Genomic DNA, 25,470 nt, shown 5'->3' with positions numbered 1-25,470 from the left:
AGACAATCGTCAACCACCTCCAGACAACGGCAGACCTCTTGCACCAGCTGGGGTTCTCCATCAATGTGCCGAAGTCACACCTGTGCCCCTCTCAGAAGCTCCTTTTCATCGGAGCGGTTCTCGACTCGGCGCAGTTTTGGGTTTACCCACCCGAACCGCGGGTTCGGGATATACAGGCTCTGATTCCAATCTTCCAGCCTTTATCCCGAGTTTCGGTCAGGTTGACGCTGCGGCTTCTAGGGCTGATGGCTTCCTGCATCCTTCTGGTGCATCACGCCCGGTGGCGGATGCGGGCTCTGCAGTGGGACCTGAAGTTTCAGTGGGCCCAGCATCAGGGCAACCTGTCCGACCATGTCCTGATCTCGGAGGGCACTGCGAGACAGCTGCAGTGGTGGCTCACGGACCGCGATTGGGTCAGCGGCAGATCCCTCTCTCTTCCCCAACCTGAGCACGTAGTTGTGACGGACGCGTCCCTCCAGGGCTGGGGAGGCCACATGGGAGAGGCGGAGATCAGAGGCCTCTGGTCTCCGGCGGAGTCCCGGCTCCATATCAACCTTTTGGAGCTGCGGGCGATTCGTCTAGCACTGAAGGCATTCCTCTCCTCTGTCCGAGGGAGTGTAGTGCAGGTGTTCACGGACAACACCACCGCCATGTGGTACTGCAACAAACAGGGCGGGTGGGGGAGGCTCTGCCCCTCTGGCAATGGCTGGAACATCAGGGCGTGACTCTGGTGGTTCAACACCTGGCAGGTTTTCTGAACGCCAGGGCGGACGAACTCAGCCGCTGGTGCATGATGGATCACGAATGGCGTCTGAACAATATCACTCAAAGACATTTCTTTAATTTTTACAAAATATTCTCTATTATTTTAAGTAAATAGCAGGGTCAAAAAACCAAACACAGTTTGCAAACAATAAAGCAGACATGAACTGAAATTGTGATTTCCAGGCATTTTCAAGTGTCCGGTTTTGTGGGTGTACTTGCAGGGAAAGATTGACACTAGGCCTCGCTGTGAGACTAAAATGTTATTTAGTTCCTTAATATTTTCGAATACACCATTAGACATGGGGGGCACATCCACCCCTCCATAGGGGACAACGCAGACATAAATACTAACTCCATTCAATAGAAACACAATTCTATAGGTGTAGATGAGCTCAAGGAACATGTGACCCATAGTCTGTCAGTCTTCTGCAATGTTATCAACGCAATTCATTTCAATGCAAATTTTCTCAGCTTGTGTCCATGCCTCCATATCTTTGATTCAAACTCCCACTCGAGTGGCCTGCCTTACAATCCATTGGAAAGCTAACTTAAAATTTCCCAGCCATAGAGTAAGCAACATCAAACTGTTTCTCATTTTATGCTCTGTTTTAAACAGGGATACCCCAAACATGCTTGCACTTGTTGTCAGTTGAACCAAGTTGTCAGTTGAACCAAGTGACCCATGCGTTGTTGTCAGTTGAACCAAGTGACCCATGCGTTGTGTGTATCCATCTAACAATAATCCAGTAAGTAGTCTCTAAGGCAAGACCATACAAGATGGAAGAAGGTTGCCTCGGGGACATTGCACTTCAGATACTCATTCTATTTGTTAGTCAGTCTTATGCAGGACCCCAAGTGTAGAATGGATACTGTGTAACATTCCTTATCTACAGTTTCCTTAGCACAATCCTTTACCTGTTCCCTTTTGATGTTAACTGAATGTGACGTTTTCTATATGGCTTGTAAGAGCTGTACAGTACTGTGTTTGTTTTCCGGGATTGTGTCCCAGATGTCTCTGGTTGCCTTTAAAATTCTGAATTGTTGTATACATTGTCCAGCTAAAATTGACGGCAGTCTGGGCTTCAATGAAATAACTGAAAGTGTTGTTAACTTGTAAGTTTCCTGTGGTCGTGCAGCCACCTTTTTTCCATCTGTTCATCGTCATACTGTTGCTGCCTATCTAAAATGTTGTTGATACAATAAGGGTGCCCGCAGGGCATATAGCATACTAAGCTTATGTAGGATTAGAATTTGGTCATGCTTTCATATAACCAATCTAATCAGAAAAAGGGATTATGTTCTTGACTCCAGGGCAAAGAGCTGCTCTGGGAGGTCAGTCACAGGTTCTGTATCAATCAACAAATCCCTATCTGTGCGCTGGTCTTCAGAGACCCATCCCAATACAAACTATAGTGGTGGATCCAAGATCTAACTTTCCAGCTACCCTTCGCATAGATGCCACCCTCTTTGGAATTAAGTTTAAGTGTACGAGCACCACTCAACTTCTTTCCTCTCCTCATATGAAAGTGTTCAATATAATGTTAAGTGCCTTGAAGATGTTCTGTGACAAAGGTGTATGTTGTACTGTGCTAAACAGAGAAAAACAATGCTGCAGTATGGCAATTTTAGCCAATATGACCTACCCAGCCATGAATATGGTCAGCTTCAGCAAGAAAGCTACTGATTTCAGGAGCCCAGTAATACTGCCGTTACATGTTTTTACCTTCACCGCATTCTGAATCCCAAAATTTTGAAATCTCGAATTTTTCTTTTCAAGGTAAAATGGGTATACTAGCTTTGAGGTCGAGCATAGTATGCATATCAGAAACGGGACCAATTCATCCCAAGTGACTCTACTCCAGACCTGCTACTAAGTTAGTTGAGGGCTGACAGCAGGCAGTAGATGTTGTTGCTGGATCTTCAACATATAACAGCATATCTTATGCAAGCTAGTGGTGTACTTGAAATTTTCTCAATATAATATGGCTATCTGATTTAAGAGATGCACTGCAAACAGATCAGATATACAAATATGTTCTAGCATTTCCACCTGATAATTTCTCATTTAGTGCAAATTAAATTTTTTGGTCTTTCACTTATGTGCTTTCAGAATTGCGAAGGGGTATCAAACCTCACCTGACCTACGCTTGACTTGGTTACAGAACATGGCTGGGAAACATTCTGAGAGAAGCAATCATGCAGAAGCTGCACAGTGTTTGGTCCACTCTGCAGCACTTGTAGCGGAATACTTGAGCATGCTTGAGGATCGCAAATATCTTCCTGTGGGATGTGTTACATTTCAGGTAATGGCTTGGACATAAAGCAATATAAATGCAAAGAAAGGGAGGATGTATGCCCAACAAGCTCATAAATTAAACTATACCAGAGGTTATTTTATATGGTCGCTATATTTTCCATGCTAATCCATCCAACTCTTATGCTTGGATGGGTTAATGTTGACATGAGTTCATAGCATTATCTGTGGTGTACCATATTAGTTTCTCAGTGACCTAACCATTATTGAGTGAATAAATGAGTGGGTAAAATTACTTTAGATACTGCATGGATGCATGATGGCTTGATAATCCAGTCAAAGCCATTAAGGGCCATATGTAGGAAGCCAAATTGCCATCGCAAGCGCTGAAATTCGCAGAATTTCAGCGTTTGCAATCGCAATTTAGGCAGTGTGCAATGTAGCACACAAAAACACACTCACAAAATATGGAATCGCAAAATTTGCGATTCCTTATTTTGCAAATGCATTTAAGGAATCCCAATTTGCGGTTTCCTTAAATGCAATGTAGGAAGCACCAAAGTTGTGTGATTTTGGCTTAAGGAATCACAAATTACCACCAACTTCAGGTTGATGGTAATTTACGATTTCTTTGAAAAATGCACTTTTTTGCATTTTTCAAAGTGCCATGTGGCGCACATACCTGCCCTTAGGGCAGGTATGTGCGCCACATGTGCACACATGCTTTTTTCAAGGGTGCAACAGGGTGTCCTATTGACATCCTTGCAACCTTGAAATTGCATTCTCAATTTGCGATTCGCTAATTGGGAATCGCAAATTGAGAATGTCTTCCCATTCAGTCCTATTGGAATTAATGGGAAGTTATTCCTTATTTGCGAATCTCAATTTGCGATTCTCAAATAAGGAATATGTAGGATTCATAAAATATTTAGCAAATCCTACATACATTGCGTTTTGCGATTCTCTAATTGTGATTCCCTAAAAGTCACAAATTGAGAATCGCAAAATGTGTTTTTCCTACATATGGCCCCAAATTATTTATCATCAATAGTAAAAGTAGTTGTACATTGCAGGTATACTGACATTCATAAGTATGGCTTATTTGTCCTTAGAATGTTTCTTCAAATGTTTTGGAAGAATCTGCGGTTTCTGACGATGTGGTATCTCCAGATGAAGAAGGCATCTGTTCTGGAAAGTATTTTACTGAAGCAGGGCTTGTAGGATTGCTGGAACAAGCAGCATCGTCATTCTCTCTGGTAATTATATAATTGTTATGATCACAATTTGTAAAGCTTGCTTCTTAAAGATGCTACTGATTAAAATGCTAATGAAATTGTGTAAGATCACTCGAGAAATAATTCCCCAACAATTTCTCCTAACAAGTGAAACATTTATTTCAGATTTAGTGGGTCTGATTCAATTTTTAAGATGCATTATGTAGCTCTCAAGGAAGTTATGGTTTTGGGCCAGCAATGGGCACGACTGTAAAAAAGAAACTACAGTTGAACTCTACTTTATTGAGACGCCATACTAAGATAGGCTACCAACATAGTCTCCACTCCAAGGTTGCCACATCAATTCTATTCCAATGTTGCTTTCTGAGACCACCCCATTCCTGTCAGGTGGTTCATATTGAGAGGCCATCCCTATCCTGTCAAGCAGTTCTTGTTATACCAATGTAAAAAAAGCCTCTGATCACTGTGCCAGTTCATCGCATCTACGCCTTTGCTTTTGCATTACTTGATCCTGCGTTCGAATCCAACTACTGCTCTTGCTCTGCCCCTGCTATGCTCCAGTCCTGTCTGATCCAGCTCCTATTCCAGTCCTACCTGATCCTGCTCTTCCAGCTCTACTCCATCTCTGGATCCAAAAGTTTTACTCTTGCAAAAGCTGTCCCACAATTGAGAGCCAGCACTTTTGAGGTTTTTGTACCTTTGGGCTTTTTACTCCTTGTGTTGTCAGGCACTGCATTCTAGAGAGCAGCCTTTCTGTAAACTGTGGCACACCCATTGCTTCTGCAAGGGGTCTCCCTTTCCTCTGACCTTCTAAGAAAGGGGATCGACCTCTATGTACAATCCTTGACATAGTTGTGATATCGTGACGGTCCCCCAAGGATCACGCAACACGCTTTCTTTGTTCAGGTATGTTTATTCAATCATCATGGCACAGCACAGCTTACGTCTTCCCTCTGGTCCCCTTCCTCTAGAATGTTCCCTCCCTTGTCCCTTGACCGGATGTGGTGTCCGGTGCCCCCTCCCCACATCCTTGTCCCCAGGGTCCTAGTGCCCTTGCCTGGGCACGACAATAGTTATAGCAAAATACCAGTTGCTGTTTCTCAGGGAGCCGAAATATTCACATACTTTTCAAAATATATGGTATTACACTGTCCTTATGTAGGCAAAAGCAGGTGTTGCTTTATATGAAAAGCCTAATTGTGAGCTTTTTCCACCATTCATTAAAACATTATGTTTTTCATGCACTTGATAGTGTCACCATAGCCGCCTTAAATGATATGACATCGTATGACCTTCTAGCCAAATACTTTGAAAGAGTTGGCAGTTTGCTATCTGCACTTCTAATAATATGTATTGTTATTTCTATTTCCTATGCCATATATCTTTTTAAAGAGTGGTCTTCTTAAAAAATTGAAGCAGAAAAAGTTGATGAAAAACACTGAATGACTGAAGTCATTCACCTAAAATACATGGTGTTTATAGGATTGACATCACTTTAGATCGGGTAACTCTTGAAACGAAATATCTTTTGCTCAAATCAGCAGTTTTTGGTAGATGATGCATTATGTGGCAAGTGTAAATTAATCGTGGGTTGGTTTCTGATTCATTATGTTAAGTGCTTTCTACTGCCATATAGCATAAGGTCTATTTTGCAAAATATGCTCATGTACCTGTTCCTTTGTTGCAAGACCTTTTCTGCCATACTCGGGTGGGGGAGGACACATGCTTTCAACAGGTCCAGAAGGATCTCAGTAAAGGTAGGAAAGTTGGTTGCAAACAGTGGAGAAACGGTCCTTCACCGTGAGATCGTTTGGCTGAAGGGGCTGTGGCAAAGAAGTTGTTTAGCAAGGTGATACTTTGTCTTCACTGGCAGGATAGGGGTATCAGGAAGCCCACCTTGTAACAGAATGTGATTATTGAAGGCCTTGTACTAACAGCAGTTACAATTGGAGCGCACTCCTGTTGGCTAGTAATGCTGGCCCAGGTGATAACCGGCGTGCAAATACATTTGACAGGTACCATGCGACCCATAAAGCTTCATTGCTAGCTCACTCCAGAACCCAGCCAAAAAAGCAGTCTGTGCTAAGACACTGATGTAGGAATGTTAACCATAGGAAGGAAGTCATAAAGAAGCACCTGGCAAGTCTGCTTGAGAAGCTTGATTCTGGTAAAATTGAAGGAAACAGTGGCACTGTGATAGCTGTCAAACTGTATTCAGCGGGGGACTGTGATTGGGAATCACCATAACTGAAGTGAAAAAACAGGGAGAGTAGAAGAAAGAATAACAAGACTCTAATGTGCATTGCTAGACTAATGATGATGGACTGTAGAACTTTTGCCACAAATGACGGTTTCTAAATTTGTCCCGTTGCAGATAGAAAGCAACTGTAATTGCCAAAGCTTGGGAGCTCTTAACACTGGTAGGAGCACTGGCTCCATATCTGCACTGTGTTACCATTTTCCCATGTCTTTGACAAGGCTCTAGAGCTTGCTGTCAAAGAGTTTCAAGCTGCTGTGCTTTACCTACATCAAAGTAAAACTGCAGTGCCAGGACATCTCCTCCCAAGCCTTCAGACTTTACGCCATTTGGAGACTGCAAGGGACAGATGTCCATTATGGGCACTCATTCGATCTGCCTGTGGTCAGACCATGAGTCATGTGAGTCTTACCTCAGTATAGATCCAATTGCAGTCGAGGAGAGGGAGGCAAAACCTTTTATGATGACAAGAGGCAGGCGCCACTCCAGGGCTCCTTCAAGGTCACCATCCTACCATTCCTTAATCAGACAGAATCGGCTAACAAAAAATAGAGCTTGTTTGAAAGGTTAGTCACCGAGGTGCCGTCCAAGTCCCAAAGTGTCTTCGCCATCAGAGCCTTAGTTAGTTCTTGGGGCGCTTTGCAAACTAACTGTGCCGGCAGATTCACACTTGCAGCATGTGGCCAAAACCGGCCAGCCCATGCAGCTTCCGGCACCTATGCTGCCTTATCACAGCCCAAGGGTCTGACCCAGCAGTGTTTATTAATTCTGGATATTCTCCAGGGCGGCTGCCCCCTTTGGAGCACCTTCAAGTCCCATAGGGCCTTAAAGTATGCTTGTGTACCTGTGTATCCTCAGGCGAGCCGGGATCACTAGGAAACACCTGGATCACAGGGCAATAGTTCAATAAGAATAGAGGGAGGCAGTTGTGTGTAGGTGCATATAATTAGTGTAAGCAACAAGGTGACAATTAAGGAGAACAATTCTTGTTGGTTGAATTGGCTCATGTATATGTGGAAGCGCTAAAGGGCTAAGCTCAGAGAAGCAGGAGAAAACCACCAACAATCTCATGACGCCTGTTTGTATGTGTGCACCTGAATCGACAGTTCAGAAATCAGTTCTTCAGAGGAACAGTGACGGTCCACTACACCTGCACTTGTCCATTGTCTCCTGCTGATTCAGGCATTCTAGGAAACGAGAGCCCACTCTTGGTTTGATTAGTATCAATCCTAACGTTCTCCATATTTTCTCATCCTGATGAGAGACCCTGACTTTGCCAATAGGGTTGAAATGCCATCCACAAAAAAGTAATAAACAAACATGGTGAAAGGTGACCTGCGTCAGTCCATCACCCTTCAGTCTTTCTGTTCCTCATGAAGGAAGAGGAGAAGTTACATTACCTGGATGCTGGTTTCTATATCTACTGCACCAAGGACATCAGATTGAATAACCAGGCAAAGTGGTTCGGAAACCAGTGTTGTCCTGCTGGAACATTATCCCCATCAAACCGTTCAATGCCCGTGAAAAAATGTGCCGTCAAGGCCAAGTCATCATCTTCTGCGATTGCCAGAGTTGTTCCCATTGCAGAGATCTGCTTGCCCGCAGTGTGAACAGCAGAGCACATGTTCGACAAACACTACTCTTTGGACTACGAGGTGTGTAGGGATGGGCTCTTTGCCAGATCTGTGCTGCATAATTTCCTAATCCGTCCATCTATCAGACCACCTCCTGGGCGGTATTGTTTGGGAATCTATTCAACTGGTGAGGAAGCTGCAGGTAGAAGTATCCATCAAAAAACAAAGTTACCTCCTTTCAGTAATAATCTTTCTGGTGGATACTATATCTAGTATGGCTCTCGCCCTGCTGTACCTAGGTTAGATAGCCCCTTATAATGAGAACCTAGTAAAAGGAGAGCAGGCAGCAGGTGATAGGAGAGAGTCAATGTAGAGAGGTTCAGGGTGGGGAAAAAGGGAGAAATACAAGAGCGACTACAAGGATTGGATTAAGAGAGCAAAGGGAGAAGGGAGTGAGGCTGTGAAAGATGGAAAAAAGAACATGAATGAGAAAATGGACAGGTAGAGAGACAGGCAGAGAGAATGAGATAAGCTGAAGGACACAGATAGAGGGTGAGACTGCAAAGGGATGGCACCACTTAAAGGCAGCAAGAGAGATGACATTGGAAAAGAGAAAAAAGATATTATGCTGGCAGAGATAGGGCACAGTAAAGAGGAAGAGTTCACCATCTGATAGGGACGTGAATTAGCATCCTAGTTTCCCCCAGTACTCTACACTACCAGTTCCTCCTCTTTTCTTTTTCCTTGTGTTTGCACATTTCATTCCTTTTTTCTCCCTTCTAATTTGTCCTACTTTGTTCCTTCTCTTAATCCTCTGCTTCTCTCAGCCGCCTTACATCCACAATTCTGGTGACTTCTCTAGTCTCATCCAGTCTTTCCACATCTTTCACTAGTCCTGTTTGCCATTCTTTCTGTTCCCTTCCTCCTTGATTTGACCTTCCTTTCCTCCTCTGTCCTTCTTTTCTCTTCACGTTTCTCCCATCTCTCCCTTCATCATTCTCTGCCATTCATTCCAGTGGCTGGTGGATTTTTGTGGGAAGAAAAATGCTGTGGCCTAATGTAATAAGTGAGCGAAGCGAGCGAGCCTGAACTGCAAACGGAGGGTGGGGGGTTCAATGGTGGGTTTTACACCACATATTTACTGCAAATTATTGAAAAAAGTGGGATCCAAATATAGCATTTTGAAGCACAAGTGTGAAGAAAACATTAGATTCAAATAAAACATTTGCTCAATCCTCACACTGGTCTGCTTGCAAAATGACCCCCAAGCCAAGCACATACAACCAACGGAAACAGGCTCTCTGTTTCCCACCTGTAACACATCTATGAACCACCTATGTTTTCATTGTATATAATAATGAAAATTATGTAGTTTGTTCTTATTTATCTTATGCAACTTACAACCATTGACAAAGCCTATAGTCCAGGCTGGTTGTATGTTTAATGTCACTGGTATTATATATCTGAAGGTAATGACAGAAGAAGCACAATACCAGTGGGGCAGCACACTATGCTAAGTACACATTTTTAGCCTAACAGTTTTAAGCCACACTCATAATTACATCACCTGCTCCTACGAGAGACCCCGCCCCCAGTTTTTTCATCCCACTTAAAGCCCTGCACACACAGAAATGTGGGTGGGTGTTTCTTTGGCCTATGGAGGGAGGCATGGTAGAAACGAAAGGCCGTGCATGGTTTGAGGTGGGCAGGGTTTGCTAGTCTTTTGGACATTACACTGCTTTGTTTGGCAAACGCTTCCTTGCAATGGTAAACATAGCAAACTGTTACTGGGAGTAAGACCTTAGAAAAGAAGAGGGTCATAAAATGCTAAAAGTTCCACTGATTGGCTTTCCTGCAATAATCCATAACTTTGAAAGATAAAAATAAATGATCGGTATTAAGGGCTCCAGTTGAAAATTTGTATCGCCTGAATCAATAAAAAAAATCTTTAACATATCAGTATGCTTGAATAATTTTTAGGTAAATACATTTTATATGAAAAAGCTTTTTTCTTTACCATGGTCTCTTTGTTGGGTAGGGGGTTTGGTTTCTGTCTCTTTGGATATCTGCTGCACACATTCAGTCAATGTGTTTTGCTTCATAGCAGAAGAATTTAGGTACGCTCACTTTTAACGTCTGCAGAGCAGCTGAGTCTAGGCAGGTAAAGGTTGTAAAAATAGAGAGATTATTGGTAGACAGGGCTAACAGTTGACCCTGAAGTGGTGATCTACAATTCAGGTTTACTTCTTTTGTTGAGTACACATGGCTCCGGCCTCAAGATCAACCAATTGAATTGGCTTTTATGTAGTTGTGCTGGTCACTTTTCCTAAAATGTGTGCAGTATTGTAAATGTTCAACTTTGGCTTGTGCACATCTGCAAAATGTGCTAGTCTGAAGGAGAAGTGAACATTTTGGCAGAATGGCTCTTGTATGCAACTTTGCTGCGATGGCACTTTTATAAGGGTGCAAGAGCCAGAGACAAGGTCTCCTCTCTCTATCTATTTGGTCCCGCAAGTAGGTCTGTGATGAAACTATGACCTGTGAGTGATCAGTTCATTTTTCATAGAATGTCTACATTCCACATGACATCCTTCACTCAATAATCCCCTATGGCAAATTCCAGCTGGAACCTACGGTTTACAGGCATTCTGACCTTGTGGCAGAGACTGTGCGTTCGCAAAAGTTAACTGTGCTTTTTCAGCACAAGCAGTAGAATATTATGGATGCCATGGGCACTGGGAGCTATGAACTCCCACCACCCACACACACACCTCCTACATTGATAGTAAAATCCCGCCTTAGCCAGGGTGCAGTAGACGTTTGGGCCCTGGTGGCAACACACTACCTGCACCTAGGGTTGTCCCATGACATCGTCCACAGACGTGACGTCAATGGAGCCATATAAGCCGATCTCGGCGCGTTGAAGTCAGTTTTCTTCTTTTCCGCGTCCCACGTGGATCTTTGAAAACCAGCGGTTCCTTGGCCTATTTTCCTTCTCGACGCCTCCAGCGTCACGGAACAGTGTGCGATGCCTTAGGGCTTTAAAGCGTGTGAGAACTGTGCACGCCAAATGTCTGTCACGGACCTCCACGCCATTTGTATGTGGTGCCTGGGAATGCACCACGACTCTGAAAAGTGCGACACCTGTCAACAGATGAAACCTAAGTCCTTAAGGGAGCGGTGTATGAAGTTGCTGGCCGCACGGCTGTCCGGTCCCACATCTTCGCGCCACTGATCTCCCTCTCGGGATCGGGTCCGCTCATAAGGTCATTCCTGCGGACGTCATTCGGAGACAGGTAAGCACAAACATAAGTCGCGGAGGTCGTCTTCCCGTAAACGTGATGCTGGGGCCCGTTGCTCTTGGTCTTTGCCAGGCACCGGCACCCAGCAGTCGTCTTCCCCATACCCCCCTTCCTGGGGGTTGGAGCGAAACGGCCCTAAATGGAGGCTAATTCAAAGGCCCTCCACTCTTTCTTTGGGTCACCCCCTCTCCCTGGTGTGTCTTCGGGTCCCACAGAGGAGGAAGGCACTCATGTCAGGTCTTCGCCGGCGGATTTGTCCTCGAAGATGGCTGCATGTATCGACGCCGGTTCCAGAGTCGATACAACGTTGTTGGGACACGGCCTGGAGGGCCCTCCCAGTCGACCGACCAGCCCACCAGGCACCGTATAGACCTGCACGTCTTCCTGCGCTGAAGTCAGATGCAGCACCGAGTTCAACGCCCTGTCGACCTTTATCCTCCCCGCACGTAGAGGTTGGTTCGCCATCGGACCGCGCCGAGGCCAAGTCCCCTCTGGGGTGTCTCGATGTCGATACGATGCCTACGCCTCCTCTGTTACAGATGAACCCTCCCTGGTGAAGTATGAAACCCAGGCTGTCCGGGATCGGAGGAGAGGCCACGGTGTGCAGGCTTCGACGATTAATGCAGAGAGGCCACAGGCCAGGTGCTACATGTTAGGGGTTAGACGAGAGGCCACAGGGGTGGAGGCTTAAAATATAGTCAAGCTAATCACTGCTACCTTAATCCTAGGAGTTCGATATGTTCTCTCGCACCGGGCTCCGACTCCGAGTCATGAGACTCGTGACTGCAGAGGGCAGAAGTCAGTGTGGCAATGACGCAGGCAGGCACATCCCAAGCAAACTGGAAAATGCTGGATTGACCCCTCCCCCAGACCCAACACACCAATCACTTCAGTAAAAAACAACTGTTACTGGGTCTCGACGAGGAAGAGGCAGAGGCCACTGCCACACCCCACTACTTTCCCGAAGCCGGACTGGCCTCAGTGGCCTTCCCCCAGCCTTTGAAATTATTGGGGTGCTTCTGACTCCTCCCTGGGCTTTACGAATAACGCCCAAAATAAAAGCTGTATTCTGGCAGTGATATACAGATCCTGCCCACCTGTGTGTCGTCACTGCTCTGCTTTCTTGCTCTAGGTCGAAGAAATCTTCGCCCAGCCAAAAGCATGCGCAGCAGAGCCAAGAGCCACCCTACCCCCCCTACCTCCTCAAAGAAAACCCCGGATTTGCCCATGTTTGTTCACCGAGCACCCAGCACAATTTATTGCTAGCTGCTTGGTGTTCCAGCTCACATTTTGTTAATCCCCAAAGGATGGCAGGGCGGCGCCCATGAACACCAGCCGCCCCTGATTCATTCCCTTTGTAAGCATTATCTCATCCAATCCTTTTCCCCACACTTTCCACTTTTCTTTGCTTCTCTTGTACTTCCATCTCCTTTCCTCTCTATGAATTTTCCTATCCTTTCCTTCCATTCCTCCTTCCTTCTGATTCTGCTACTTGCACAAATGTCGCTTCCTGCCTAATGTACTTTTTTCCTCCCCTTTGTTGTCTTCTTCCCTTGTTCTGCCCTGTCTTCCCATCTCAAGCCATCTCCCATCTTAGCATGTACCATTTGCACAGAATCTCCTTATTACCAATTTCCCACATATTTCTCTTACTTAACTGTTAATTTCTGACCACCTTGTGTTTACTCCGTTCTTTGCCCGTTTGTGCCTTCTTTTCTCTACACTTCTTCTTTTTTTAATTTTATTATTTTACTTTTCCTCCCTGCTTGTCCAGGCACATTACCATCACATTTCTTATTACTTCACACCTCTTTTTTCCACGCTGTCTGCTCCTTCTCTTCAACCACAAATATCCCTCGTGTTTTTCATTATTATTAGGCACTGATTCCTCAGCAATTTGTCCTTGGCAGATAAAAAGCATATTGTGAGTTTTGGCACAGATAGGGGATTCACATTAGAAAAGGGGTACTACGCAGCCCCATTATTGAAAAAAATACCCATTTCGTTATTGAAAAATGTAGTTTTCCACCACTTTCTAAAAATGTTCTTAGTTGGTGAATCTGAAACACTCTTGGTCAAGCTTACTTTGCACACCAAGAAAGAAATTTAAAATTATTGAGTATTGAGTATACTTACATGGCTTTTTACCAAATGTATGTGGAAAGTGTGCTGTATAGTGCAATATTTTCCTTAATTTTACATTACATTAGCTCTAGACACTTGGCTGGAGCCAGTGGAAAAGATGATTGAAGCCTCCTAAGAAATATTTGGACTCCTGCACTTATGATCATTATTATGGTTTTATAATTAAGCACTGTGGAGGGCTCATATATGATGCATGCAAAGGAGGTGATGTTGAAATTTCAGCAATTCAGAATCCTTGGGGTAACTTGAGCACCCACACTGGTATGGAAAAGACATGCCCAAAAGTGTATGTCACCAGTCTTGAAAAGGAAATCAACCCTTAATTTGAAAGAGCACAACTTATAATCAAGGATGTAGCTTGTCTGTCAAGCTGAAGAAACATAAAAAATAGTTTAGCCAAATGAAAAGATTATTTAAAAAATAATTTTACAATGTTTCCTAGATGACATCATTTTTAAGTTTACTTTGTTTTGGAAATTTCTAGATCCACTGTTTAGAAGTGGTACTTGTCCACTCACATACTTTAATCTCTGTCATCTTGAGGAGGCACTATAAATGTAGTTTATATGCCCTATAATGACTTTATGCAGCTCACAGTTGTGGCTTGAGTGGCCTGGCTCACCATCATGCACAAGCTCTTGTACCAATTCTACATTCCATCTGTTGGACCAGCTTGCCCCTTGGTTTGTTATACCAGCCATGTTATTCCTTCTCCAGACGTAGGAGTGGCAGGGAGTTTGGAAATCAGGGGGTTCAGAATGAGAAGCTCCAGTGAGCGTAACTTTGAGTTTTTAGCAATTGTCTCCAGACAATCAATTATACGATAGAACACCTTTACTATAGTAAAGAAAAATAGATCAAAGTGATTATTGTCTCTATTCAATAAGTGATATGTCAGTTTTATCAAATTTTCTGTATTATATGCATTACATTTAGGCATTGATGTCCCCACATGGTGGTGTTTTTGCAATTACATGCAACAATAATTTATGATCACAAAAATGTTCATCTCAAATACTTGTTTTTCCAGGCTGGCATGTATGAAGCTGTGAATGAAGTTTACAAAGTACTTATTCCTATACATGAGGCTAATAGAGATGCTAAGAAACTTTCTGCAATTCATGGTAAACTTCAAGAAGCATTCAGCAAGATTGTTCATCAGGTAATCATTTTTGTGTGTTCTTGAGAAAAGGTATAAGGTAAATATGTGATCCTAATTGTACTTCTAAATCTGAATCTCAACCAACATGTTAAAAATATAAAGAATGTATTAGTTTGCATTTCTTGATAGTACCCTCTTTGAACGTTAGGAAATGAGTTGAAGTGATTCAAATGTGTTACTTTCTTTTAAAGGCAGAACATATTACAGGGTTTACATTTCTATTTTTCCTCTAGGGCACTAAACTCACCAGTGCAACCTAATGGGAAGTTTCAGTGGGTAGGCAAAAGTTTAACTGGTGAATGGATTTTATTGATATTTATTCTATATTTACTTTATAAAATGTAATTGACAAAGCTACATCTTTGAGCTTCTTCAGATCTAAAGGAGTGGACACGTGCAAGCACCCCAATCATGTTTATAATACAGTAGTAAGAATGAGAGCCATGCTCCTAAAAATGTATTACTGATCTACAAATACTGTCAGACCATAGATCAATGTACAAAAACAATGCATACCGTGGCTGTAATTGGAAATATATCAACATTGAACAGTGCATGTAAGAACATAACCAGACCAACATTAGAATATGACATGCCTCAACTCCTTCACTATACACCAACAATTTCAGTAGATGATTTAATTTTAATAAATCTTAGGGCAATGTTTTAATTTGCACAATTATTGTCGTATAATGCAGAAGCTAGATATTCAAATGTAATTAAGTTTTCAGTCTACATATTACATCAGTCCAGACTGAAACATGTTTTATGGTTAACAAATTCCCTACAAAAGAGACCTGAAAATAAATGTAAAAATTAGACTACTTTCTCTTGGGCAAATCACACAGGATAAGGTTGGCTAGAATCATTTAGTAGCTCTTCAAGATTTTCATTAATGCAGAATGTAAACCCTACCCCTGGTGTATGGAGTTACCTATGGCTTTTAATTCCCAATTAATCTAAGAGCTTCTTATTTGCTCTGACAATTTTAAGTGTTTGTGTAGGCCCAGCATGGCAAATTAATGTTTTAAATAAAATGGTAACATATTTTACTCTTGTACTAGATTACAATAGATTTGAATTATTTATTTTTCCTATAAACACTCCTGTTAAGTAATACATATTGCAGATGGCTATGTACATAACATCACAGACATCCGATTCTTTTAGTTTATTTTACAATAGTTTTGCAAACATGCACTGATTCTCTTCAAGCACTTAATTCAAGCCAAGATGTGTCATTATTTCATTATTCTTATTGTGTTAATATGTTCACATAGTTAATACCAGCGACATTTAGGTAGCACAGTAATATCTCAATAATTCTAAACAATATTTCCAGATCTCTCCTCCGTTTTCTTTTTAAATGGCATTCACCATGCACTGTTGTTTCTCTGTACAGTTCAACCCATAAGTGGGTAAGAGCAACAGCATATGTCTGTTAATTCCAGAACTACTTTCGGTCTTCTTCCCAAGTAGAAGTTGCATATTAGAGCTCACATGTGTAATTTTGTGAAGCATTATAAATAGTGTCTGAAATGTAGTTTGGATATGGAAAGTGAATAAATAATTAGTTTCTCATAATGCACCTATACAGCCGAAATCAATACAGTGTTAATTTACTACACTCAAAATTGGAATTATTGTACAAAGAAACTTCTGGAAGGTGGTTACATCATCAGAAAGTCAAAATGTAACAAAATAAAGTTTTACTGGTGTGTGTACTTGGATAACAATTCTTACAACACTGTATTTGCATGGTTCCTCACGATTGTGAATACATGTGTTTCTGCATGGTGACTTCAACTAATTGACCCATATTTGCTCTTTTTTTAATGTATTTGTGGTATCCCTTTTTTTACCTTTTACTATACAGAGTACTGGCTGGGAGGTAGGTAATGTTTTAGTTGATAGAACACACTAATACATTGATTGGATTCATCATTCTGATGCTTGACCCACATGTGCTAGTGGTGGGATTATGTTGCTGTTTGCTGTAAAGTGAATTCATTAACCAAAGAAAAGACATGGTCTTTTGTACGTTCGTTTGGAAGATATCTCGAGTAGTGCATGGAGACCGTCACATATTACACTAATGTGGCTTTTTGTGAATGTGCCACTTTATCATCACTTCACTAAGTATGTTCTTAATTTTTTTACTTTGTTTTCTATTCATCAGCATTAAATAAAACCATCTCTTGATATCATATTTTCACCTGAAACACAGGGTTCGATTTAAATTATAATGCTCAAAGGTGTTAAAGCTGAAATTGAAGGTGCTGTTTTGTTCACATATTCACTTTCTCTGAGACCTCAAGGTTTTATGTGTAGTATTTTCTAGGAAGATTTTGCTGGAGCGAGACAAAACTTTACCTCGTACATATAAACATGGCTCAACTTGCACAGTACTGTATAATTGTTTTGTTTTACATATTGGCGTGCAAGCTTGGCCTAAATATTTCAGTTTCAGTAAGATGTTATAATAAGGTATATGCAAGAGAACCTACACAGTAGCCATTACATTTATTTAGACGTAAGGCTGATTCATTTTGAGCACAGTGTGAGCCTGAAAAGATTTTGTAGAGAACTGATGAAATGTGCTCACCCCTTTATACATATCTATTCTTATTAATCACTGAAAAAAATAGCTCTTGGTTGACAAATTTATGAATGTTTCTGGAAAATGTGCACCTTATGCCTGCCATTTACATTGCAGCAGTACTGCCCTTGACATCTCTGAAGATCTCTTATTTTCTCAAAAGTTGAGCAAATTATTTCTTTTGGTCATGCAGCCCAAAATCATTGAAATTAACGATTATTTTCTTCTTAGAAGCAATGCTTTTATCATGGAAAACAGTCTTACTACCCTTTAAATTATGCTGAATTGATCAACAATTACTTTTCTGAAATATCTACGTAGCTTATTGTATGTAAGATGTGATAAGGTGCATGTCACTTCATTGTCATGGGGCTTCAGTCAGGAATCCTGGTCAACAGAAAGGTGAAATTTGTGCGCTACAATGTCATCAAATTAGCGAAATTCGATAAAAAAATAGACAAATGAAGCCTAAGAGCATCCATTTGACCAATCTGATGATAAATCGACCCCTGAATTGCAAGCTTGTTTACTGATCAAACTCTTAACACTATTAGTCATGTTTCATTGCATGGTAAAACACGCCCATCTCTTACCCTTCATTGTGTGTGTTTGTTTGCATTCCCTTCCTGAACTTTGCCTTTCAGCATTCCACTTTATTGCATGGAAACCTTGGTTTGTCCTTTTTGTAAATACATCAGTTGGTGCTCACATGTTGTACCTGCTGATTGCTACTTATTTGTTTTTAGATGTCCCTAATAAAAACACTTTCTGTTTTTTCCTCTATTGCCCTGGTTGCTGACCCTCCTCCCCACTTTTACTTATGTCTGTTGTGGTAAGTTCCTATTTTGTGAACTTTTTGTTTTTCCGGTAACAACTCCCAAAATCCTTACTCAAAAAGCTGTGCCAGATGAAGTAATTTGTACTTTTCAAGATTTTATGCTGGGTTTAAGTATCCGAATCAAAAATGTGAAATAATAAAGACATTTTTGATTATATCACATCTTCCTATATGTGGGAAAGAGATCTTTTTTGCATCGACAGAAAGGTGTGTCTATTTTTCCATCTGGTATAAATTTCATGCATAGCTGGCATAGCTTATTTTTTGTGTAAGTGATAATTTGCCAGGTATTTACCATGCAGAGTAACAATTGTAAGCCCTTCATAAGCTAATGGCAGCTGATATCTTGTGTAACAGTTATATGATGGTAACTTCACGGTCATGCCTCTGTCTTCCACCCACGTCCTATTATTTGGTGGAATGATAATAGGCAGAAAAATAATTTTAATAGTTGTTTTATCTTTCTCTGCTTTTGGGTTTTACAATGTGCAACATCAAGGCCATTGTAAAATGATGTCCTTTGGGGCACAGGGCTACTATATTTCTGGTTAGTTGTTCATCATCATCATCATTTTAAACACGCAAACTATTGCTGCACACTTGTACATGGTTCTCAGAATGTCACAACTTCTGTATCTTCTCTGGACTCCTAAATATCATGCTACACAGTGAAGAAAGTTGGGATATGGGATTACATTTTTTTGTGGCTGGTTGAGAAAGAAATAATTTTTCTTTAGAATTTGATTGACAAATATTCAGATATGGTGCATAGAGCTTACTTCTTTAATGTAAGCATATAAAAAATTAAATCTGATGAAAATATTCCTTTTCTTTAGTGGCAGTAATATTTACTATTTTGAGAGCACCTATATTGAGATTGACATAATGTATGCTCCCATACAGTGTGTCTCCTTTTAATATATCACCCACTTTTTGAGATCGTTTGTACAATGCCCTCATGCACCTTGTTAGGCCAGGTAAATCATTAGACGGAGTCTGTTATTTCATGTGGAGGTTGCTGTGAATCAACTCTGAGGGGTCAAATTAGGGCAAGGCACAACTAACCAGGACCATGGGTCCCCATTTAGTACTGGAGGTGCTCTTGCTGGATAATTAAGTTATCTAACATACCAATATATTACCAGGACCACACACAGTAAGTGAAAAATCTTGGACACAATATAGTGACATTTAGCATAATACCCATAAGCTGATGTGGACTTGACTATTTTGTACCATCATTGCCTACACAGCTGCACTATATATATACATGCCTACTACGCTGTGAACCAGTGTTTTACGCACCAAGTAGCAAACTTCTCATTCAGCTCTAAAATAAGTCATCAGTTAACATTGCTTACACAGGTTCACTGACATATAATTCTAATATTCTGCAGTGCACCTGCACATACTCATAAATGTGAATTGTTCTAAGCATTGAAATTCAATAGAACATCATTTTTCAGGTAAGGCCAAGTAGTTGATATGCTTGCTACAAGATATTCTTGGCTTCTAACATAAACAAGGATTATTGAACTTGATATTTTCTGTCCTACCAACAGATGAGATGCACTAATGTGTCCTCTTGCAACCTTATATTGCAGATAGATTCTGTATGTATGTTGGTAAAATGGCTTAATAACTTAATGTGTTTTTGCTGAAATATATCAGGTGTGTTTTCTGGCAGGTGTGATGTATAAATTGATAAATTGAGTGCTGTTACCTTGGGCAACAGTATCATCATTTGTTGCCATAGCCTTAAATAGCAGTAATGTCAATTGGTGGCATCCCTTTTATAAGCTACTGGAGTTTTGATGATGTGTAAAATAATAGTCATTATTTTTTTATTTTGATAGTATCTTTAATTGCAGCTTTAAGAAATGGAGGCTCTGGTAGGCTTCCTGTGCTAACATATTATAGAGTGAAGTATGGGTTGCTCTCTTTCAAAACCGACTGGCCATCCACTTTAGGACCAGTAAAAAAGATGTGGTTTCAACCGCGCACCATTATACTGGTAAATGCTGCTCAAAATTAGGCCATATAAGCGTCACAGTTGCAAGTCCTCTGCTAAAAGCACTGTCACACAGGTGTGCACAGCAGTAATTCTAGTGACACCTTCTAACTGCTGATTCCGCACCTTTTGAATTCTCCCTCATACACCAAACTGGGTTCAGAAATCTTTTCAGCAATTGCAACCGCGCACCGAAATGTGGCACCATCGCACTCCATGGTGGCGTTGTCCAATCAGATGAAGTGCCAGCAGGGAGCTGTATATTGGCTCCGCCGTATATCTTTCTGTATGGATGGAGCACTACTCCCAAAATATGTTGGTTATTCACGACACAAAAAACTTGTTTTTTCAGTAACAGTGTGCAAGGAATGTGTCCTCTCACGACTACAGACTCCAAACCATGCTCCAACTGCAGAATGAAAATATTGGTCACAGACCGCATGACATCTGTCTTTGGTGTCTTGGATCCAAACATATTTCAATTGTGCAACAGATGTTCCTTTATTCATCCGAAAACCATCAGGGAGCTGAAGGCGAATGTGTACATTGGTGAGCACAAGAAATAAGGCTAGTAATGTCCAAATCATTCTCCCATTTCCACTCCAGGTCTCTCTACTGAGGTAAGCATAACAATAATATCTATGAACAAATCGCAGCACAAAGGCAAAAAATCCAGAAGCGATTCCTCAGCCATCGCTCCTGCTCAATGGAGAGATCTTGCAGTTGGCGTTTGAAAGGCCTGATTACTTACAGGTTGTCTGACTCCTACCCCATTGCACATCTGAAAAACCATGATTTTCCTGGGCCATTCTCAACACCTCAGCAGGTAGAAAGTTTATGGGGAGAAGTGATGCAGCTATTCCGTGTGACCCTAGGTCCCTCTGGAGTGCCGTCGGACCCCATGGATTTACTGGGTCTGCCATTTGAACATCTATCTGCAGGACTATCCCCAGCACTAACCCCATTTGACCTCCACCTAATCACAGCCTCCACTCCTGGTTATTGCCAGGTCGGCACAAGTCTCCCACTCCAGAGGTGCCAGTTTTGGATCAGACTCCAATGCTGTTCTTGGTTCTGGAGCCAATTATTAGCTCAATCCCAGTGTCTCATTATGAGATTAATAAGGCACAGTCACTGCCTCTTCACCTGTATATTCGATGCCTTGAGGCCTTCTTCAGCTCGGATGCAATGCAGTACTTTCAGGATGTTAGACTTGATAAGGAGGAGGTCAACAGTTTGTTTCTTCCTCAGAATCCTGATGATGAAGTGTGTATAGACCTGCAAAATGTTGGCCTTGACACATCACCAGAAATGGAATTGGACTATGTATACCCACAGGAAAATGATTCCTTTGCTATAGTTGTATGTAGGGCAGCAAAGGTGGTGGAACTGCAGTTGCTAAAGCTAATCTGCTTACAGATATTTTGCATCTTAGCCCTTCAACTTCAGAACCTTTACTATCTTTCAATAAAGCCTTAATGCACTTCGGCAAGGTTGAAGGCTTTGCTCAGGTCACCAGCCTGCACTGGGTGACCAATCTTTCTCAACTCAGAACCAAACACGGGAAAGTTCTGTAGTGCTTGCTTCAGCAAAAAAACGAAACCTGAATGTCTACCTTGCTGTCCTAATAGCGAATGCAAGTGCGATTGGCAAGATGGTTTTCTATGCCAGGTTGGCAATGCGATCTCTAGATACAGTTTTCGAGTTGGGCTGATACACTCAGGCCTTCTGGAATATGACAAGAGAGATCTTGGCTACCTTCCATGAAGGAGTTAAGAAGGGCCTTCACTCAAATATTTCATGATGGGCAGGACCCAGCCAACTACATTTTATGGGTCGGGCAGGACATCAGACTGTAGGCCACCTATGATGAGGTGATCCATCATCGTGCCTTGATTTCTCCGGGATGTGCATGTTTCCCTCATTCACATCCTTTTTGTTGGCTCCAGGTTGTTTAAAGACAAGGTAGAATCCTCTTTGAGACACTATGAAGATATCCCTTATATTGCTTACTTCCTGTGACTTGTTCTCGAAGACCTACCACTACTATGAACAATACTGAACATTAGAGGTTAATCTTGTTGCATGGTGGCCGCAGAACACAGTGCCACGAACAACACGGCCAATCCTCATTTTCATCTTCCCCTGCCACTACCAGTTTGCTTTGATTTCCCCCTTTGTGAGTCATCTGTAACCAGTGATAGGTAGAATACACTTTTACCTGCCCACCTGGCATGTGGTTTCCTCAGACCAGTGGGTCGCGTAGGTTGTCCATCATGGTTACAACCCATCTCTGTCAAACCCAGTTCTTGCCAACATACTGCTTGTATAACTTGCTCACACCAACACAAATGTGGAGCACAGATGGAGTCTAAACAAAGGCAGATATAAATAAAGTATGTGACTAGACACAATATGCACTTGTAACAACTGTAACACAGCACACATATCCATGAAGCAAATCCGAAATTCTCACAAAAGAGGAAAATTATGTCACAGTATGTCATAATAATAACAATCAAAAGCACCACTGCCATAGGCAACTCTCTCACACAAACTTTCACACCTTTTTGACATTCGATCAACATGAACATTCACTACCGACTCACCCAAAAGCACATGGGAGGTCAGACATCACATACTAGCAGCCATGGAAAAGAAACACTAGCCATTTGTGAAAAGGGCACACCAGTTTATCATGAATTTGCATGACCACATTTTACTCTGTGTTTACACTTCTAGCTCAACAGCATAGCAATGTATCAAGCTCTTCTCTCCCCTTGCTTAAGAAAACAAGTTTTCAATAATTACCATAAATGGATGATTTGGAGATGTAATGAAGGCCATCCAGATGAAATGCATGGCCAGTCAGCATTGATCTTGCAATATTTGGTCCTTAGAATATTACTTCTATTGGGCAAGCCTTCCTTACCTATGTCGCTATACATCAGATTTAGACAGGGGATTCTTCGACTTACAACTTTCACTACAAAATAGCATTGGATTGGCATGTACACAGGGAAATCTGTTGAAGGAAACTCATCTTTTACTTTTGGGTCCCCTCCTGAGTGACACTAACTAATTCAGCTCATGAAGCTTCTAGGCCTAATTAACAGTTCTGCAGGTACACAATTCTGTGTGGTCAGTTATGTTTGACAGGCTTCACTACTGAAGTACTCTTCTACCAAATAACGGTAACCTGGCTTTAGAAAAAGAAGTGTTCGAGGCATATGAGTTGCAGATTGTACACTTAGCATTAGATCGCCACCTGGTGTTGGGCTCGGATGATTGCATGTTGTCGTCTTGGAAGAAGTCTTTGTAGTCACAAGATAGGTGACTCCTCCCTTGGACGATAGTGCGCATGGGCATCGGCTCCATCCTTAGATTGTTTTTTTCCGCCACTGGGTTCAGATGCAACTTTTCCGCTCCGGTTCGAAAATCTACTTTTCAAAGATTTCGACTTGCAAAACTTTCTAAAAACAAACTTTAACTTCAATATACATAGACTCAACCTCATCACTTCGATTCCATGAGTACACCTCATGGAAAGGACACTATTCAAAAGATGCCCCGGGTGTGGAGCAAAATTTTCACACAGCAGCCATCACGAGGTGTGTAACCTGTGTTTATCACCCGAACACGACGAGTCGAGCTGCACAGCTTGTGCGTCCTTTCGATCCAAGAAGACCATTCTAGATCGGAGGGCCCGTCGACGCGACATGCAGAGATCAGCTCCGGAACCGGTGGATATCTTCGACGAAGGTCCATGTGTCCCCGAGGAAGATTCCGATGATCTCCAGATCGTATCTGAGGCAGACGACTCCGATGACTCCATACCATCAGGTCAACTCGTGAGTACGACTGCCCCTACCCCAGCCCCAACACCTAAACCAAAGGCTAAGGTCAAAACTCCGTCTTCGGGGCCCAGTCGAGTCCGAGACATTGCGTCGAAAACCCCGCCATCGACCTCGGCTCCGAAGAAAATATTAAAGCCTTCCGGTAGCTCCATACCGAGCAAACCACACGTGCCAATACGACCAGCTCCCTCGACACCAAAACCGAAAGAAGTCCCGGTTCCGAAAAAGACCCAGAAACCGTCGACTCCTAAAGACAATACGGCACCGAAACCAATGAAACCTGCTTCCACCCCAAAATCTTCGGTGCCGAAACCCACAAAACCTGTTTCCGATGCCTCCAAGCACTCGAACCAGGCCTCGACTCCGAAAACAATACCTTTGGTGCCGAAAAGTATGCCACAGGACTATACAACCACTCCTAAAGCTAAAGACAAGCAGAAACCAGCCCCGGAGCCGAAAAAATTGGCGCCAAAAGCTATTTCTGAAGAAGAAGAGCTTTTTGGACATGATCCTTTGCAAAATAGGATATACATAGACCCAGAAATAGGACATGTTTCCACCATACCACACAGGAAGAGGAAGTCCGATACAGCACCTACACCTCCAGTGCCTGTCAAGAAGAAGGACTCTGCCACATCTCCTATGCACCCTTCTTCTCCTGTATCTCCCTCTCCTGCTCTCCCTTTAAACATTTCACCTCAAAATTCTCCTTTTCATTCTCCACAACATACACCTCCTCGGGATGCTGATGATGATCAGTATAGCATGGGGGGAGGGAAAGACCCAGATGACCCTTTTCCCTACCCAGCAGGTTCACCAGACTGGAAGCTACCAAACCCACAGAATATACCAGATATTCTTTATTTTTTTTATTTTTTTTATTTATTTATTTATCGCAAAACAGCACATTACAGAGCGCAATCAGCCATTCGCCTACATCCCTTCTCGGGCCGGCAGTAGTCCAAATTCTCTTATCAGTGACTCATAGGCATAACATAAAGAGGAAAAATCAAACATCATGTCAAGCAAATGAGTCGGGACCTTTCTGGCAAGCTGATACTATCGACAGTGTGATGTGCACTGTGTATATATAGACGAATCTATCAAATTTTTAAACATTTTCTCCCAACCTACCCCCCGCCCCTAGTACCCCGCTTCCCCCCAACTATTCCCCATTGTGTGCTCCTCACGTGTGATAGCGTATGAGTTTGTGGCGCGCTGATGCATGTGCTACGTGCTACAACCTATGGCTGCAGGGGACTACTCCTATGTCTACACTCTCCCAAGGATGTTGCAACTCCCACGGGTCTAAACCGCGCTGCCGTGCAAGGGACTACTCTGGCTGGCTCACCCAGGATCCAGGTGCGGGTCGCGCCCCTGTACTTCCCCCTCCCCCTCAGCAAGGTCTTCTTCGTCTACCCTAGAAGTTAAGTAGGTCTGGTATAACCCCCAGAGGTTCTTGGGTCTACTT

General features: G+C 42.4%; 1 protein-coding gene across 11 annotated transcripts in view; it reads left to right on the top strand.

Moving 5' to 3' along the window:
* DOCK7 (dedicator of cytokinesis 7) overlaps nt 1-25,470 on the top strand; it is an 864,306-nt gene that overhangs the window by 705,825 nt on the left and 133,011 nt on the right. For all 11 annotated transcript variants that reach the window (XM_086953476.1, XM_086953469.1, XM_086953439.1 and 8 more), the window contains 3 exons: nt 2,876-3,068; nt 4,132-4,275; nt 14,563-14,694. In XM_086953476.1, the coding sequence (XP_086809602.1) occupies nt 2,876-3,068; nt 4,132-4,275; nt 14,563-14,694 (469 nt within the window). The remainder of the gene's footprint in view (nt 1-2,875; nt 3,069-4,131; nt 4,276-14,562; nt 14,695-25,470) is intronic.

This window comes from Lissotriton vulgaris, chromosome 1_1 (genome assembly GCF_964263255.1).
Source record: "Lissotriton vulgaris chromosome 1_1, aLisVul1.2, whole genome shotgun sequence".
Taxonomy (NCBI): Eukaryota; Metazoa; Chordata; class Amphibia; order Caudata; family Salamandridae; genus Lissotriton; species Lissotriton vulgaris.
Note: the sequence above shows the minus strand (reverse complement) of the source record. Positions and strands in the feature narration are given on the sequence as shown.